This window comes from Myxocyprinus asiaticus, chromosome 22, assembly GCF_019703515.2.
Source record: "Myxocyprinus asiaticus isolate MX2 ecotype Aquarium Trade chromosome 22, UBuf_Myxa_2, whole genome shotgun sequence".
Classification (NCBI taxonomy): domain Eukaryota; kingdom Metazoa; phylum Chordata; class Actinopteri; order Cypriniformes; family Catostomidae; genus Myxocyprinus; species Myxocyprinus asiaticus.
This window is the reverse complement of record NC_059365.1, coordinates 17,033,615-17,053,659: the sequence shown is the minus strand read 5'-3', so window position 1 is coordinate 17,053,659 and position 20,045 is coordinate 17,033,615. Positions and strand designations below refer to the sequence as shown.

Below are 20,045 nucleotides of genomic sequence, written 5' to 3'. Positions count from 1 at the left end.
GAGAAGATATACATACAGACTTGTTTTTAAATAATAATAATAACAATGACATTTCAGTAACATTTCATAATAAGATTGTGTTCGTTAACATTAGTGAATGCAGTAGTTACCATTAATTAACATTTAACTTGAATAGCATTTATTAATCTTGGTTAATGTTACTTAATATTCTCATACCTTTTGACATTAAAAGTTATAAGTATATGAGTATATATATACTGTATATATAGGCCTATGTATGCAGTGTGCGTGTGTAAGTATATGTAAATATATTAAAGTGTGTTAACATTAGTTAATGCAATATGAACCAACATGAAAAAACAAAGAACAATAGTATTTTGATAAATCAACATGAACCAAGATTAATAATTGTAATGATAAAAAGTTAGTTTGTGATATCTAATGCATTAACTAATGCTAACAAACAACTGTATTGTAAAGTGTAAACTGACATTTCCATTTAATTGAATAAACATTAACTAATAATTTAATGTACAGTAATAAGTTATGTGAGGACTAATTGACAATCAACCGATTAATTATATGTAAAAAGATTAATAAATAATAAATATAGATAATAAATAGTGTTCCTACAAAAATCTATTGTTTGTTTGTTTGCTTTATAACTGGGTTGGCAAAGAGTCTGGGTGGAGAGATGGTAGAACACCCCTGGTCGTTTTTAATTTTTTGTTTTTGTGATAAAGTAGTAAGAAAATGATCAGTTGAAATGAAAGAAACATCAGCAGTTTTCACATTTCTCTTCTGTGGCTGTGGTATTGAAATGGTTTACATTCTTTAGAAGAGATGTTTAAATGAGCAACACATGTTGTGTTGATATGACAACATGACATGATATGGTTCTGTTAGTGTGCTCTGTAAATAGTTCATAATTTGCTCATCAGCAGCAAAAGCTCTGACTCAACACACAATCTTGATTTCATGACGGAGTGTCTGGCCAGAGGTAAGGTAAGAAAAATCTAGACACAAGACAAAGTGATGACAGAGTGGAGAGATTCACTGGTGGATCATTTTAGTTATCGACTAATTCAAACGGCTTAAAAAAAACAAACATACTAAACAATCTTTTTTTTTTTTTTTAAATGCCACAAGGTTTCAGTGATGCTTAGGTTTAGGGGTAATGTTACAGTTTGGGGACTTAATAGTACATTTGTACAGGGTAAAAATCATTATGTCTTTGGAGAGTCCTCGTAAACCACCAGTGTGTGTGTGCGTGCGTGCGTGCGTGCGTGTGTGTGTGTGTGAGAGAGAGAGTTTGTGTGAGTTTGTTCCACACACAGAAAGATAGAGAAGGGAGGTGGACATGTATCAGTGTAAACCCTCAGTCTACCCTATGACCTCACTCATAGGTGTGGCATCCTGGCATCATCTTTCTTTCATTCACTAACCCCACACACTAAAAAGGGATTCACAGACAGGCACTGACTTCCAATCATGGTTGAGTGAGTGATTGGTTCAGGGTAGGCGGGACAGAGCTGATTATTTTGTTCTGGCTGCAGTTCTTCTGCCCACAAATAAAAAGAGACCGTACTGAAGAACTAAGAAGATCAACTTTGGGAAAGAAGGTAAAGAAAAGACAGAAATGCCACAAAACGTGGTGCTGGATGGGCCAGCCCCTTGGGGATTTCGGCTTTCAGGAGGCAAAGACTTCAACCAGCCGTTGACCATAACTCGGGTAAGTGAAAGTCTACATTTTATGCTGCTTCACAGATTCCACTCACAGATAATGACGCCTTTGATGCTGGGAAACACAACCATGGGCATGAGAAACCAGTGGGTAGATAATTTTTTTTTTTTTAAATAAAATAAAAAACAGCAAAACATTCCCAGGACCTCACATTAGACATAACTGGGGAGTAGAGTGAGAAAGAGAAATATTTTTAGAATCAGAAGGTCAAACTGACATTCAAATTTAGAAACATCTGTTGTTGTCATGGAATTATTTCCCAGAGAATTTCCATGTTAGTTTAATTTACCCAGTTTTTATCTCTCTTTATATGATTTAGTATGGTAGTGCATACAAACCAAATACAGGTTAAGATGGCATATTGTTTACATGTGGCAACATCGTCCAATGATAACTACACTTTTCAGTAGCATGACATTAGTTCAGATAATTAAAAAATTATAATGTAATGGTTCCAGTAACAAGCTTATTTTTTCAACAAGTACACTACATTTTGTGAACGCAGTAAAAAGCCCAAAGCATTTAAGTGAGTCGATTCGCTCAGGTGGTTCATATAAATAAACCAATTAAAATAAACACTTCACCCATTCACTTATACAAAGTGTTTGGAAGTCCAATTAATTTTAGGTAATCGGTTCATTCGGACAGTTCATGTAAATGAACCAGGTCAAATAAACAAAACAATGGTTCACTTGAGGCCCTGTGCAGAAGTCAATGCATCTTCTTTTTTGAAGAGAAATATTTATAAAATATTTTATAAATTAATGTTCAATGTTCAATTTAGTATAAATTATATTTAGTATAAATATATGTTGTATTTATGTTCAATTTAATGTTGCCATCCTAATTTAGATCTTCTGAATTAAATTAAATCTGATTATTAAATATAAAAATAGATTAAAAAAAGATGTAGTGTTGCTGAGTAATTTTTTTTTTTTTTTTTTTTTTTTTTACAAATTTTAAGAGTAGCTTGATTTGACTTGAGTTTAACTACTTCAAGCTATGATTAGCTTAGCTTGAGAAGCTACAGTTTCAAAGTAGCTTCCCCAACACTGTTCAAAAATTAGCTTTTACATTGAAGCGTTATTTATATATATTTTACGGCTGTTTCTAAAATTATATACTACGTTAACTGCAAGGCATTCACTCTTCTAGTCACTAATACACACAAAAAGACAAGGACAGACACACTTCAACACATGCACATTCACAAAAATACACACATCTAGTGCTTAGCTCCAGTGGGGATCTCTACACCTGTTGTCTGAATGAGTCACAAAGCTCTTGGTCCAATAGTATTTTAAACAGATGATGAAGCATCAACATGTGTGCCAACAGAAGAGGTTAAAGGTTAAATGAGCACTTACTGACAGTGACATGTGTGAGATGAACTGGACAAATATCTAATTTAAGAAATCATTGTAGTACCATCTAGAAAATTTTTATATAATTTATAAATGTCTAAAACTAACTAATAGGCCTACTTCCTTAAAAAAGATGGTGTTCATCTATTTGATCAATGGTTATTTTGAACTGAAGAAGAGGAGGGTACAATCGAGGGCTAGATGACTGAGAGAATTCAAGCTCAGCAACAGGACAATTTATGCACTTTGGCGAAGGCTCCTCACAAAAACTATGAATTTTCCTTATAAAGAAAGATACTGCACACCCTCTCGGCTAACTTGTTGTCTTTATTATGTCTCTCTTAAGAACTCTGTAGGGAGTCTGGCTGGGAGAAATGGTATGTAATGTAGCTACATTGCAGTTACATAATGAGATCTGTTTCCTTCTCATGTCTTTTATCCAGGTCTGTGTTAGAACAAAAAAATAAGCTCCATTGCTCAGAGGAACTGCAGTATTCTAATGCATGGAATGTATCAGTATAATTAGTAGCTCAGTCTCATCAACAGGAGCTCTTTGATCATGATAATAAAGTATGTTCTTAGTGGAAAGCTAGTTCTGACATTCACGATAAATTATTCAAAATAACATAGCAGAAATAGGACACATCCTCATAAAATATAAAAAGTCTTCATGGTCTTTGATTAGAAGCAGAACATCAGGTGCAAAAAAAAAAAGTACAGTGGCAGTACCATGGAACAGTTATGGTATCAGATGATAATACCATGAAACTTTAAAATATACTATGGCAGTAGTCACCAAATAGCAGACCGCGGTCCAGGTCCGGACCTCGGCTTGGTTCCATCCGGACCGCGAAACATCTTGACATTTGCTGCTCCATTTCACCGTTTCTATATTTCAAGTGATCAGCGCGACAAAACAACGGAGCTGTGTACAGGGCAAGTGCTCGGGCACAGATAGCACTGATCTTTCAGCGCTGTATCCTCTAATACTTTTCTCTTTTACAGAACACACTTCATTTATACCCTTTCGCACGCTGCGCGCATAGCTGCAGATGCGGTTATTATAACGACAGTAGACCATAGCAGAGAAATATAGTGAGCAGCAATATAGATGGATACTGGCACCTTTCGTAAAACACACTGCAGAAAACGATAATGAAGCGAAGTGAATTCAACTTCATGTGTCTGAAATGAATCCAACCAGGGTCATTTCAGAACATTCTGGAACCCTAGGCGAGATCCCTATTGCTGCCCCCGTTTGGGTGTGTTGTGGCAGCCTCCTCTCTGGCGCCCCCCTCCCAGCAGGTGAAGCCCTAGGTGCCCTAGTTCGCCTATGCCTAGAAATGGCCCTGAATCCGTTCAGATAAACCAGGTTTGTGACAGGACAGTGTGCTTCCAGAGCGCCTTTAAACTATTACGTTTTTTTCCGTCTAAAATTCGCTTTATTATTCAGCATGTTTCGGGCCTTTCACAAACAGATTATTTTTATGAAAATTAATCAAAGATCATCTCTCGCATAAATGGCACGATCGTTTGATTTTACTAGCAGCATATTGGAGTTCTCATGAGAACGTTTCCATTATTTGATAGTCTGACCATTTATAGGCCTACTTAACTTTAGCTAACAGTATTTTTACACTTCACTTTTGTGCTGTACATTGTTTGTTGTTGGTAGATTTCCATTTTAAGGAAAATATAAAAATGGCCCATTCAGATTTTTACATTTTCAAAAAATTCTCTCAGGGGACACTGAACCCCCAAACAATATATTTCCTTAATAGTCACAAGGCCCCCTATGACCCTTGAGTATATAAAAATATTCAAACACAAATACTGAACTGTTGTCATTCAGCTTCAAAATGAACAGTTGATTTTATCTTTTAATATTTATACCAAAGTACTCTTGACTGATGAACTCATTGAAATCTTTTAATCTTTTGGTAGAAGATCCCTCAAACCCCACCAATTTGGCTTTGTCTCTGGAGCCCCAATGTCCTAATCCTTGCTCAGTTTTAAAGAGACTATTTTGACTTTGATGTTTTTTTTTTTTGTTTTGTTTTTTTTTACAAAGTACTATTACTACCAACTTGGAAATTTACAGTTAAGCCTACTATTTTTAAAAAAAAAGAGCATTCCTTATGTCATTTCATAGCTATACTGACTACTAACACCGTGTAAGTTATTGTCTGGACCATTGCTGGAAAGGAAATCTAGAGACCAGACCTCCTGGAACTTGAACTGAATACCCCTGTATTATGGTATTAAATGCGTACCATATTCATATACCATGGTATTTACATGATACTCCAAAGTACTTCAACAAATCCCATGGTATGTTCCACCTGAAAAAAAAAACAAAAAAAACAAAGACAATACCATGGTACTTTCTTGGTATTGCACCAGCTTACTACAGATGAGCTAGGCTTGAGGATTCAGTTGAATGCAATGATGTCATTCTTAAAATAAACCAATTAGGTTTATTTGTCAATCCTAGCTAATGCCTTAATCAAAAAGCAACAAAAAGCTAATTTAAATGGATTAAAACAAGCATGTTTCTGATTGAGGTTTATGTCTGTCCCAGAACCTAAGAGCTAAATATATAAATGAATGTCATGTCTTCCAGCAGAGAAATACTGGTGACTAATATAGAATGTGTGTGGTTTCTTTGTACTACTACCATCTGTAATCATGCATGTATTAATGCCTACAAGGTGCCTCTTTTGTCATTCTATAAGTCCTAATTTTTTATTTGGGTAATATTAGCCTCTACCAATGTGGGCATGTCAGCACAGATGGTGCTTTTTATGTGATGCCAAATCAGACATTGTAAATTATACTGTTGAATTAAAAATGTCAATGATTGTTATATATCATCATCCTACGTAGTCATTTAGCGTTTGTCGATGTAGTGACACTAGGGGTCACTCTTGGGAGCCCAAGACACCTCTGGTCTTTGATAAAAGGCCAATGAAAATTGGCGAGTGGTATTTGCATGCCACTCCCCCGGACATACGGGTATAAAAGGAGCTGGTATGCAACCACTCATTCAGATTTTCTCTTCAGAGCCGAACGGTCATGCTCATTGAGCTGAATCCTACTGTTCATTCACCTCTGCTGGATCTGACGGCGCATTTCAGCAGCTTCTCCCTCCTCTGCACTGGTGCACTGCAGAGAACACCCCTGGGCGCTTCGGCAGAAAAACAAGAGAATATATTTTCTGAAAGAGCTTTTTTCCTCTAAAAGAGTATATATTTCTCTAAAAGAGCGGCACACACGGAACGTCTTTTTAAAGACGCGTCTTTTTAAAGATGCCTTTCCGATTGTGTGTTATTCCTGGTTGCGGTCATTATTTCTCAACTTCGGATGGTCATGATCGCTGTCTTTCGTGTCTGGGCGCGACCCACATGGAGGCAGCGTTTGTGGATGGTTCATGTTCTCATTGCGAGAACATGACCATGGCAACGTTGCGGTCGCGGCTTGCTTTCGTAAGAAAAGCAGCCACGCCCCGCTCCATTGCCATTCTTCCCGGAAGTGCACGAGGAGCTGACGAAATCGTGGCAGGCACCTTTTACTGCCCGGCCCCGACTCCGCAGTTCCCCCGCTCTCACTACCCTCGATGGCGGGGCGGCCAGGGGCTATACGGCGATTCCCCCGGTGGATAAGGCGCTCGCGGTGCACCTATGCCCGCAGAGCGCCGCCACCTGGCGTGGACGCCTTAAGCTCCCGTCCAAGCCCTGTAGGCTCACGTCATCCCTGACGGCTAAAGCCTACAGCGCTGCTGGACAAGCCGCCTCTGCCCTGCACGCCATGGCTCTCCTGCAGGTCCACCAAGCCAAGGCGTTGAAAGAACTGCACGAGGGTAGTTCCGCCCAAGATTTAATGCAGGAACTGCGCTCGGTGACCGACCTCGCTCTCCGAGCGACGAAAGTCACAGCGCGGTCTCTCGGGCGGACAATGGCCACACTAGTGGTCCAGGAGTGCCACCGTTGGCTCAACCTGGTCGAGATGGGCGAGGCCAACAAGACACGGTTCCTTGCTGCCCCCATTTCCCAGGCTGGCCTATTCGGCGACACCGTCGAGGACTTTGCCCAGCAGTTCTCGGCGGTGAAGCAGCAGACGGAGGTCTGTCACCGTCTTTTCAGCCTCCTGACCTCTCGTTTCTACGGGCAAGTGTTCCTCTAGAACTGGTCTCCAGGCGCGGCATGGTCATGACAGACGCCTCCAAAACAGGCTGGGGAGCTGTTTGCAATAGGTGCGCAGCTGCCGGCCTCTGGACGGGTCCGCGACTGCATTGGCACATCAACTGCCTCGAATTGTTGGCAATTCTGCTCACCCTGCGGAGGTTCCGGCCGATGATCCAGGGCAAGCACGTGTTAGTTCGGACAGACAACATGGCTACGGTAGCATATGTCAACCGCCAAGGCGGTCTGCGCTCTCGTTATATGTCACAACTCGCCTGCCGTCTCCTCCTCTGGAGTCAGCAGCACTTCAAGTCGCTGCGAGCCACTCACATCCTGGGCAACCTCAACACTACAGCAGATGCGCTGTCATGGCAGGTTACCCTCAGGGGAGAGTGGAGACTCCACCCTCAGGCGGTCCAGCTGATTTGGAGTCCATTCGGACAGGCACAGGTGGACCTGTTTGCCTCCCAAGAATCCTCCCACTGCCTGCTCTGGTACACCCTCACCAAGGCTCCCCTCAGCATAGATGCGCTGGCACACAGCTGGCCCCCTGGCCTACGCAAATATGTGTTTCCCCCAGTGAGCCTGCTTGCACAGACCCTGTGCAAGGTCAGGGAGGACGAGGAGCAGGTCATCCTGGTAGCACCCTACTGGCCCACCCAGATGTGGTTCTTGGACCTCACGCTCCTCGCAACAGCTCCCCCCTGGCGAATTCCCCTGAGGAAGGACCTTCTTTCTCAGGGACAGGGCACCCTCTGGCACCCGCAACCAGACCTCAGTGGTAGACATGATCACTCAGGCTAGGGCCCCCTCTACGAGGCACCTGTATGCCTTTAAGTGGTGTCTGTTCGCTAAGTGGTGTTCTTCCCGACACGAAGACCCCCAGAGATGCGCAGTTGGATCAGTGCTTTCCTTCCTGCAGGAGAGGTTGGAAGGGAGGCTGTCCCCTTCCACCTTGAAGGTGTACGTTGCCGACATAGCAGCACACCATGATGCAGTCAACGGTAAGTCCTTAGGGAAGCACGACCTGATCATCAGGTTCCTAAGAGGCACCAGGAGGCTGAATCCCTCCAGACCGCACCTCGTTCCCTCATGGGAACTCTCTGTAGTTCTTCAGGGTCTACAGAGAGCCCCCTTTGAGCCTTTGCAGTCAGCCGAGCTTAAGGCGCTCTCCTTGAAAACTGCCCTCCTGACTGCGCTCACTTCCATCAAGAGGGTAGGAGACCTGCAAGCGTTCTCTGTCAGCAAAACGTGCCTGGAGTTCGGTCCGGGTTACTCTCACGTGATCCTGAGACCCCGACCGGGCTATGTGCCCAAGGTTCTCACCACCCCTTTTAGGGACCAGGTGGTGAGCCTGCAAGCATTGCCCCAGGAGGAGGCAGACCCAGCCCTGTCGTTGCTGTGTCTGGTGTGAGCTTTACGCATCTATTTGGATTGCACACAGAGCTTTAGAATCTCTGAGCAGCTCTTTGTCTGCCTTGGTGCACAGCGGAAAGGAAGCACTGTCTCCAAGCAGAGGATCACCCACTGGCTCATTGATGCCATAACTATGGTATATCTCACTCAGGACATGCCGCCCCTGGTAGGGCTATGAGCCCATTCTACCAGGGGTGTAGCGGCTTCCTGGGCCCTGGCCAGAGGTGCCTCTCTAACAGACATTTGCAGAGGAGCGGGCTGGGCAACACCCAACACCTTTGCAAGGTTCTACAACCTCCGGGTGGAACCGGTTTCATCCAAGGTAGTGGCACGCAACACAAGCGGATAAGCCCGGGATAGCCGGCCGGGTGTATCGCTTGCACATAGCGCCTTCCACCTCCTTTTGAGCTGAAGACATGTGCCATTAATTCCCAGTAGTGTTCACAAGTTTGTTCCCTGGTTGACTTCCTCCGAGCCCTGTGGCAGTCGAGTTTTCGGAGAGATTTGCTGCCGGCCCAATACACGTGCTAACTAAGAGTCCTGTTCTGGGGTAGGTGCTCCGCATGTGGCGGTTCCCTGTAAGGCTAACCCCATGCGATATATATCTTCTGCTAATTCGTTTCCCTGTTGGCAAACTGCATCTTCCTTGGGCAGAGGCCCTCTACCCCAGTCTCCATGTTTGTAGTAACTCCTCCCCCATTGGGCAGGATCTACCTTGAAGACTCTCCACATGGTTGGAAAGACCATGTGACATATCCTTCCACCTAAATATCCTCCCCTCTCTTTGGGCGAGGTGTGGTCTCTGCTGTGTCTTCCCCTTAGGAGGGACACCCCCGACTACACCTGGCGGCCCAGTCAGATAATCCCCCTTCTTTTTTAGGGAGTGGAAAAAAGAGAAGGGGAAAAGAGGCCACGACTGGGTTAAGCCTGTCTCTATCTCTTAGGTAGTCGACTTGTCCCCAAAAAGGGCCGTTCGACACTCATCACTATGTTGGGGGAGGTTACGTGTCGACCTGGTGTGCTGGCTATGAGGCACACAGTAGTCTGCCCACCACACACTGCCAGTACACGTAACACAGTTCAGCCAATTGTGGCGTTTCGCATAGGGACCCCTAGTGTCACTACATCGACACAACGTCGAGTGAGTGACAGACAGATAGGGAATGTCATGGTTACTTGTGTAACCTCCGTTCCCTGATGGAGGGAATGAGACGTTGTGTCCCTCCTGCCACAACACTGAACTACCTGCTGAAATGGCCGGACCTTATATCGGCTCCTCAGCATAAAACCTGAATGAGTGGTTGCATACCAGCTCCTTTTATACCCGTATGTCCGGGGGAGTGGCATGCAAATACCACTCGCCAATTTTCATTGGCCTTTTATCAAAGACCAGAGGTGTCTCGGGCTCCCAAGAGTGACCCCTAGTGTCACTACATCGACATAACGTCTAGTTCCCTCCATCAGGGAACGGAGGTTACACAAGTAACCATGACGTTATATTCATGTTTCTGTTTATACTAAAGTGTTCTTTGGGCTATGATATACTAACAATAACTGCATAAACAATTTACTTGGCAGTTGTTAAAGTAGTACAATGTAACCAGCAAGAACAATTGTCTCGGTGCCTACTGTAGACTACCACTTACACTTGAAAATAGCCATTCGGATCACCATTCTCCATTAATTTATTTAACTTTCAAAACTTTTGAATATCAAAAAGCATCCACTGGTTGCACATTTCAGAATCTCAGCAGATGCAATACATCATTCATGTATTGTTTGCCTACTGTAACATAAATATTGAGTATTTGGATATCCAACTAATTTGACATATTGCTTTTTGCATACTTTGTAGCAGAGAAGTTGCCTTAAATATGGCCAGGGATCAATTATAATTTATGGTGTACTCTGAGGCCATAAATGCTTGCCACAGAAAATACAGGTGGGCATACATGATAGCTCTGTTGTGTACACAAAGTGAAGAAACTGACAGGAAATGATATACTGCACTGTGACTGTTATTTGAAGGGAAAGTCAGAGGTTTAATCACTGCTAGCTTCATCGGTCAATAAATTATGAGTATGGAATAAAACATCACAAATCTTCAGGACATTAAACACTGATGATGGAAAACTGAACCCTTTGGTCTTAAATAACGGGCATGACTTGAACTGGTATAAATCTTCCAGTCTCAAGAGGCAGACTTAACTAGGAGATATGGGTCAGCGGTGTAAGGATATAATAGACCAGCTGAGTCAGGAGACAGGTAGAGTGAGGCCTCCACACAGGATGAGGTGATGAGATAAACGACTAGGGGGAGGAGGAGAATACCTAAGAAAATGAGCCTGCCAAGATGAGAGCAATAAGGGATGATGTCAGATACCATTAATGAAAGAGAAGATGACAGAAGGAGAGGGGAGAAAACACCGGGCAGCAGGGCGAATGCCAGAGCAGTCACATCATCATGCCACCAATAAGCCTGACTATGTTCCCACTGAGGGCGAGACAGAGCCCTGATTGACACATCCATGCTGCACTATTTTTAGCCTACTTCAAACCCAGAGTGGGTCAACAGATAACTAAAGGCAATTGTTTCTACCAGTTTCTTGGTGTTTACGTCTAAACTACTTCATGGTTTGCTGCATTATTTTGGTGTCTTCGAAAGAAAGTCTTTGAAACATCCGATCCTAAGAACTGGATTCTTCTTAATCACATAGTTTCTTCTATAAAGAAGATCTGGCATATTTAGCAAGTAAACATTTATCAGATACTTTTATCAAAGTAAATGTTCTAAATGACGTGCAGAAAGTACAGAACAATGAACTGTGAGCTTGAGCACACTTCAACAACGGTTAAATGGGTGAAAAACAGTATCTTTATATTCAGTGGAAATCGATTTGTAAAAACATTTTGCCTAATTATTATTTTAATGATATTGTTGCTAAAACCGCTTATACATATGGTTAGAAACAAAAGAGTATTTAAATTAATAGTCCAGAGACCTACAACATCAAGGATGCACGCTTGTTCCCTATTTAGTGAATGACTTAACCTCCAGTGTGTTGTCTGTCTGCACTGGTCTAAGAACAGTTCAAAATGCACCTTATTTTTATCCTAACTCCATATTTTATCATTATGTGAAGATTCGCTGTCCAACTCTGAAAGAATGTGCCCAACACACGTCTGTCTGTTCTTCCTTCAGGTTACCGTAGTAATCTTTGAAAGCACGCACCAGTTATTTTAGTGACTGTCTGAACCGTCTATTTTCAAATAATAGGAGTAGCCATAACAATTGCGTTTTTAATATGCATGTTAAATTGAAGTTCAGTTTGAAGACGCTGCATTGGGTTCCATTTAGCTGCGGTCTGTTTAGCTCTGTCTAGCTGTTTGAAACACTCGCCTACTGTATACGCGTTGCTTCAGCGCATTGAGTCCACTGCCACACGCGCCTGGTGTGTCCCCCCCCAAATGTTCGCTCTTGTGAGGAAAGCTGCGATGCTCTGTACTGTTGTTGCTGTGATTCATGAAGCGTTCCATCCAACTCGGAGAGTCTGAATTTCCACCTTTCAACTGGGGAAAGTGCAATGGAATGACACTTTATATTGGACATCTAACTTGGAAACTCATACAGAAATCTTCAACTCCCATTTCGTCGTGTTACTTCACGCAGGGCAGGGAGGTTTACAGTCAGTGACAAACATTTACTTTTATTAAATAATATCCATTAACAAGTCAAAATTCTTACATGAAATGATAATAAAACGTGTTTAGCAAACGTTTTGCAGAGACAGGCGTTCAAAACACGGTTAAAATACAGTGTTGTATCAGCTTGGTTGCTATGAGATGTTTCTGACAATCAATGTATCCCTCAAAACCACAAAGTAATCAATCTCAAAATTAAAAATAAGCTCTCTCTTTGTTTGTGTGTTTAGTTGTCAGGTAATTGTCACTGGATTTCAAATTAATTGAAAAGTCACATCATGCGTGATCACTATCGATCATCGTTTTCATGATCGATCATTGCTGCCATGTCCAAGTACCCGAGTACTCGTGCCCAACCCTAGTTTCAATGTAAAAACTTAATTAGGTTTCTTACCAGATGTACTTTTGTTGGTGTTAAGTCCACTTACTCGAATAAAAGACACTGCAGTTCCAAGAGTGATTTGCAGAGAACCACAACTTTGCATGTGAACACTAATTCACTCACTTTTCTTCTTCTACCCATTCTCTATGTTACTTAGCGCCTCCAGTGGCAGTACAGGGTATCCAGATAATAGGACACAACAGTTGGCGTTTCTCCCAAAGACAAACTCCGCCGTGATCGGCACCATGTTGTTTTGTCACATGACTCCGTATGGTGAAAGTTTAACCCTTTACTGAAGCCCAGAGTCTTTCGTTTTAGCCACTATGCCGCATCACTCTTATTTCCCATTTGGAAGGAGCACTAAAAAGGTCCTTGTTTTCAGGTGACACCAGGCAGTAAAGCATCACGAGTCAATCTGTGCCCAGGAGACATCATCCTGACAATCCAGGGAGTTTCTGCAGAGGGTATGACTCACGCTGAAGCTCAGAATAAGATCAAAGACTCCACCAATCAGCTTTTCCTCAAGATAGAGAGGTACCAGAAACTTTTCTCATTAAAGAGGGTAGTGTTACAAAGAGTGTTAAGAATCTTTCAGCAACTTTATATCATGTTATCTTGCCTTCCTTATAAGTAATATCCAGAGGGAGGACTGTTAGCTAGATGCAGTGGTTCCCAATCCTGTTCCTGGAAACCCCCCAACACCACACATTTTGGATATATCCCAAATCAAACACACCTGATTCAACTCATCAGCTCGTTAGTGGAGACTCCAAGAGCTGAGCTGGGTGTGTCAGAAAAGAGAGATACAAAATATGCAGTGCTGGGGGACCTCCATGAACAGGGTTGGGAACCACTGAGTCCCAAAAGAATTTGTCTTTACCACTTGTTATGAAAATGTCTGTTATTGCCCACATAGTTTTATGACAGCAGTGTACATGCTTAATGTCTCCTTTCTTTTTGACTAAAACCTTCCGATAAACCACATGGCTTGTACATGCCTGGCTGTTGACTTTACTGTACTATCTCTAGACAAGGCCATGCCTTTAATGCTCTTTGATGTTTTTCTGATTTCACGCAGGAGGCGAGTACATTGTGTTTAACTGAGTGTGCGCTATGTGTTGCAGGCCAGAAACTAAACTCTGGTCTCCTCAAGTTGTAGAAGAGGGAAAAGTGAACCCATTCAAAATCAGTTTAGAGGCAGAGAATCAAGTAAGTGTAACAGAGGGGAAAGATCAGTTTGAAATATACAGTAGCTGCTGTTTTTTTTTTTTTTACCTGCTTGTATGATGCTTACATGGGACTTCATAAATCCTGTGGTGCATGAAGCATGTTAAAGATCGTTTTGTTTGACCTAAAGTAGTTTTGTCTTTGTCTAACAAGACACATGTAATTAAAATAAAAGCTTTTAGCATGTGCAAGTGTTTAATGATAGCTGAAGAAACTGCTGTAAAAGCTTTTGTAAAGTTTTAAATTGGCTTGCATGCAATGTGCATTTATTAAAATTAATATGGGTATGCTTTTTCTTACCATACGAATCATTATACCTAAATCACTTGAACTATATAAAAGGTTCAAAAACAATTAAAAGGAATAGTTCACCCAAAAATGGAAATTCTGTCATTTACTCACTCTCATGTTGTTCCAAACCCGGATGACTCTCTTGTTTTCCATTTGATATTAAATGTTTTGTTTTTTTACATTTGACATATGTTTTGAAAAATCTCCAAGCTGCTATTATCCTTACAACAATAAGGCCAAGCTCCAAAAAGGACAAAGCAGCACAAAAAGTATCGTTCAAAAAAAAAAAAAAAAAAAAAAGAATTCTAACTTGGTGACCGTATATGAAACATGTAAGCACCAATGACATTTTGTGTTATTGTGTGGATCCTGAAGACTTGGAATATAGGGCACAAGTCATATAGACTACTTTTATGGTGTTTTTTCCTGGTCAAAATCTGCTTTTGTTGTATGATGAAAAAAAAAAGCATGAACATTATTTTGCATTCCTCAGAGGAAAAAAAAAAACATCTCCATCTGTCCTACATATGCAGGAGTATAAACCTATTGGCACAGGCCATAACAGAAGAGCACAGCCCTTTATGGCTGCTGCCAGCCTGGATGACAACAAGCAGGTGGTGAGCTCCACCTACAACACTCCCATAGGCCTCTACTCTACAGATAACATCCAGGACGCCCTGCAAGGACAGATCCGGAGTCTGATGCATGAAAAGCCTGAGGGGTGAGTGCCAGTTGGATCACCCCAAACATATAGAGACACCTAAGTTACTTGCCTCTGCTTGATGAAGACTGCATGGCCACTAATGTCAAACACACTATGATCCTCCAGAAGTTCTCACAAGTCTTCCTGCAGCCCAAATAAAATAAAATTAAATTAAAAAAAAGCATAGACTGTTTTATTTTACCAATATATGTACATGTACATGTAAAGGCAACGTCTGTAATCCCCTATCATTAAGTAGCAGTCAGATAGCAAAAGAAAAATGTATTTGGGTCTGGACTGTTGGATCTTGGGAGGCTTCTGCTCCTTTACCTCCCCCCTCTTACTGTCTATTAACATCCTCCCTTATTTCTTACAGGAAGTTGATTACTTTGAGCACAGGTTTAATGTCACACCAAAGCCATTCACATCTGCAAGCCAAAAGAGGTCATTAGACTTATCAGTACCCTGGCATGTACTGACATATGGTCAAATAATCACAATATAATTTGCATATTTACACATTACATTAATTCCACTAAGAATTCATTTAGCTTAGATTTATTTAAAAGCAACACTAATGCTAAAAAAAATTCTGGGGTGAATTCACTAAACAGTTGCACCACTTTGGCGTGTGATATTTCAGCCCACAATAACAGTCGTCTTCTTTACTAATGACCTGTAATCCAACTTAAACTGCCACTAAATGCACTGAAATGATGCTGTACCATATTTAAATTAAGGAATTGTCATTCTTTTCAGTGCAAACACACCTTTTTTCTATGTAAAAGGAAAAGCGACTGCAGCAATTAGTGTTACAATTGCTCAAATGATGGAGAAGAGCATTATAACTGGACATATCTAGACCACAGGATTCAATTTATGTAGTCAAGCATATTAAAATGCAGACTCAGCACTAAGTTTTTGGATTTGTATAATTTCTTTAGTGAATCGGGCGCTAAACCAACGCAGAGGACTAGTGCAAATAAATGACACTACCAGCGGCACAATTAATTCTTAGTGAATTCCCCCCACTCTAGTAAAAATATACTTGCTAAATATTTGTTTCTAAACTACTTCATTCCCTACTGTTTTGTTTGTCCTTCTCTTCTCTGTGAACAATCCTGCCCCTTTGTGGTCAACCATTATGTAATTTGATTGCTTCCTGGTTTGGTTTCCCTGGCTATTATACACTCTTGTGAACTTAGACAACTCCAGTGACAGTGCCTCCCACAGTTTGTTTGGTAATGTATCTCAAATGCCAGGCACCCCATCAACTGGGTGCAATGCTGCTGCCAACCCCAGCAAAAATTGGGGACTTGCTCCTTATAACTCCCCCATTGCATTATACTCAGCAGACAATGTCTCAAATACATTGTAGCAGGCTCAGATGTCCACTGCAGTCAGGCAGGCATCACCCAGGTAACCAGAGCTTTGTTTCCATCATGCTTGCTTTATGCCACATTAAAATGTACTGCACAGAACTGCTATAGTGAGCGAAGCTGAATAAGGTCCTGGTGGATTAAAAGAATGTTCTGTGGTCGATACAAGTTAGGCTTGATCAACAGCCTCTTTACCACCAAGAATAATTTTGACTCGCCCCTTGGTATGCAAAAACAAGCAAAAATCATGTTCACAGTAATGCACTTACTATGGTAGTCTATGGGGCAAGACATTCCACAAACATTAAAACAGTTGTTTATTTTTTATTTTTTTAAGTTTAGCCACAAGATTTAAACACTTTGTAGAAAATCACGTAGATTCGTCCCGCTGATAAAATAAAAAATGTAGGCAACTCTACAGCTCAATTAAGTTTTTTGATACAGAAGAATAAATATAAGCCCTTTTAACAAAAAATATGAGCTCTCACAGATGCTTTTGACAGTTTACTTGTTTTAAACTCATAACTTTGATTCTATTTATTCCAAAGAAGGTTATTTTATGTGCATCTACAACTGTTTTCTTAGCCAGTGTCTAATACTCATAATACTTGTTTGTGCACTACTGTGTCTATAGCGTTACTATACTTGAGTCCCAACATTAAAACTGTTTGTATACAGTAACCTAGAATGAGTGGTTTCAATTGATGGAGCTTCAGCCATTTATCTGTTTTCAGCCATAAAACGCTGACATCCATCGAAGACTCCCATGTGTACCGTATGCTCCAGGAAGACCATGAGCAGCCACATGAACCACGCCAGTCTGGCTCATTCAAGGCCTTGCAAGACTATGTAGAGAGTGATGGTGAGCTGCCATTATGTGTGAAATTACAGTGCAGGGTTGGGCAAAATTCTGAATTTAAGAATTGGAATGAAAGCAGAATTTATTGAACTGCGATTTAAAGAAATTAGTCACAGTCACACAAAAGATTAAATATTTTAGAAATGTTACTCAATATCATTTGAATCTATTGATTACAGTACATACTGAAACTGTATTTGGTTCCATTTAAAATGACAGTATTCATGGGAAATTAACTGTTCTTCCACAATCGTACTGTACATAAAATAACAAATAATTTGTTAAATATAGTGAAATATATATTAATAATCAAACACTGATTACTAAAATCATCTTATTTTTCTGCAAACACCCCAGTGTGTATATGATCATGTTTGTGGGTAATGCATTCTGACATAGCAGTTATGTGAATATTGTTCCATTTTTATTCTTCTTCCATTTTAATTCTAATTCAAAGTTGAATTACAATTCAACATAATGTCTGTTACCTCAGTTCAAATTAAGTTTAAATTCAGGAATTGATTTGGAATTTAAAAGGCATTCTTAATTCAATTCTGTTACAGTGACATCCTAATCTTTAAGAGTTCATACATTACAGTTGGCAGCACTGATGCAGACACCAGAGTTGTAATGCTTACATATATATATTTTAAGAATGTACAGTTATGCTTGGGAGTAACATTGTTCCAGGCTCAGTCTGACTTCTCATGATGAGCTGCATTCAATAATCTCCACAGCAATCATGCTGATGACGCCAATCAAAGCCTGCTGTGCTCTTAATGGTCTGGAATCATCTGAGTGTATTTAAGGGATCATTTTACATTTCCAAGATGGATTTCAGTTTTGGTTTTCTTTTATACTTCAGGCACAAAGCCCCTGGTAACTAGAAGTGTAAAGGCCCCAGTGACAAAGCCCCAAGCTGCCACATCCTCATTGCAGAAGCTGCCTCTCTGTGATAAATGTGGCAACGGCATTGTGTGAGTAAAACATTCAGCAGGAGACCTCACAGATGGTGTCTTCTTCAGGAATATTTTTTGATTTTCAAGAAAATTATTTTACACTGTATTGTGTTCATGCATTCTAAAAAAAAAATCATTAAACCTTTTCTACAACTGGCTAACAGTGGACCAGTGGTGAAAGCCCGTGACAAGTACCGCCACCCGGCCTGTTTCGTGTGCTCAGACTGTGGCATGAACATGAAGCAGAAGGGCTACTTCTTTGTGGATGGACAGATGTACTGTGAAACCCATGCTCGAATCCGAATGGCTCCAACTGAGGGACACGACCTAATTACCGTATATCCCACTGCTTAGAGGGACAGCACAACTCAAACATCACTTATATTAAATAATTTCACGTAAAAATTAAAATTCTGTCATTATTTACTCACCCTGTTTTCATTTCAAACTTATGACTTTCTTTCTGCTACTGAACACAAAAGGATATATATTTTTAAAATGTCACAATAGCTGATTTCCACACAATAGCAGTTGATAGTGAATAGTGACTCACTTTAAAGCTTGAAAAAGCACCCAAAAGCGTCATATTCCATCTTCTAAAGGATTAAAATCAATTTGTATGATTAACAGATCAAAATTAAGTTGTTATTCACTTTCAAATCCAGTCACTGAACAACTCCTAAACAATGTAAAGCTCAAATATGGCGACACGTCAATAACATCAAACCTCATTGGTTCTTCTGTCATGACTCCATGACATTTGGTCATGAGATGCGCAAGAACCAATGAAGTTTGACATCACTGACATGTAGCCATATTTGAGATGTTTACGAGCACTGTTATTAGCACTGTTTACGAGTTGATTTGAGAGTGAACAACAACTTGAATTTCCATCTGTTCATCATATAGGGTAACCGTATGCCTTCAGAAGACTTGGAATATGACACACGAGTGCATGGACTACATTTATGACACTTTTGGTTGATTTTCTAACCACTGAAGTGAGTCACTTTCAACTGCCACTGTATGGAAATCAGCGATTGTGGCATTCTTTAAAATGTATCTTTTGAGTTCCGCAGAAAAAAGAAAGTCATATGAAATAATGCCATAATTTTCATATTTGGGTGAACTTTGACTACGATTTAAATTTTAAAACTTCTCATTGCTTACACTTATTATTTCTTGATGTTCCATTAAAATCCAATATCTGGGTAATGTAAGGATAAAATACACATCCATACTTCAGAGGGGGGTTTAGTACATCAGGGGGAATGCAAGACTGCTTTAGAATTCACTTTTTTTTTTCTCAAGGCCTTAATTCATCTCTAATGTTCCACTCTACTGAAAAGCAGTGAGTGAACTCTCCCATTTCTCTTCTTTCATATTAAATATTAGGGATCTGTGCTGAGGAAATCCTATATTTCAACACTAACTAATCCATTTAGGTTTAAATTATTCTCCAAATATGCAGGAAAGGTAATTTTACTCTTATCACAGGGTCAAATATCCCATTATTCATGTACAAGCTAGTATTTAATAATATGCATAAACTGTGCGAGTAAAAGAAGTTTGATGGGGCGTGGGTCATAGTAAAAAAAGATGCAATGCAATCCATTTCCCAGTAAAGAATACTTTTTTTTTCATGGACATATTGACTTTTCATTTAACCAAATGACAAATTGTACAATATTGCCTGTGCTGTATTTTGTGTTTCTTACACTCTGTAAATTAAGGCCACCTCTAAGAACAAATAAGAATAAAGTTTTATTGTGTTACTACATTGTAAATTGTGGGACTACAATTTTTCTAATATAGACAAAGCTATTCACAGTTATTTATCCAAGCCACATGTGTGAAATAAATGCTGTGGTCACTTG

At 40.6% G+C, this 20,045-nt stretch overlaps 1 protein-coding gene across 1 annotated transcript; it reads left to right on the top strand.

Annotated features, from left to right (window-relative positions):
- The first annotated feature begins 1,433 nt into the window (after window positions 1–1,433).
- Window positions 1,434–19,948, top strand: LOC127412937 (PDZ and LIM domain protein 3-like). The gene is made up of 7 exons (XM_051649664.1): window positions 1,434–1,693; window positions 13,133–13,284; window positions 13,875–13,959; window positions 14,802–14,989; window positions 17,085–17,212; window positions 18,075–18,186; window positions 18,333–19,948. Exons 1-7 carry the CDS (start codon window positions 1,601–1,603, stop codon window positions 18,520–18,522), a joined length of 948 nt encoding a protein of 315 aa, XP_051505624.1. The 5' UTR covers window positions 1,434–1,600; the 3' UTR covers window positions 18,523–19,948.
- Window positions 19,949–20,045: the final 97 nt, after the last annotated feature.

Coding starts and splice junctions, on each gene's coding strand:
- LOC127412937 (XM_051649664.1), top strand. CDS start 1,601: ATGCCACAAAACGTGGTGCTGGATGGGCCAGCCCCTTGGGGATTTCGG. Junction 17,213..18,074: donor AGACTATGTAGAGAGTGATG/GTGAGCTGCCAT, acceptor TTTATACTTCAG/GCACAAAGCCCCTGGTAACT. Junction 18,187..18,332: donor AAATGTGGCAACGGCATTGT/GTGAGTAAAACA, acceptor ACTGGCTAACAG/TGGACCAGTGGTGAAAGCCC.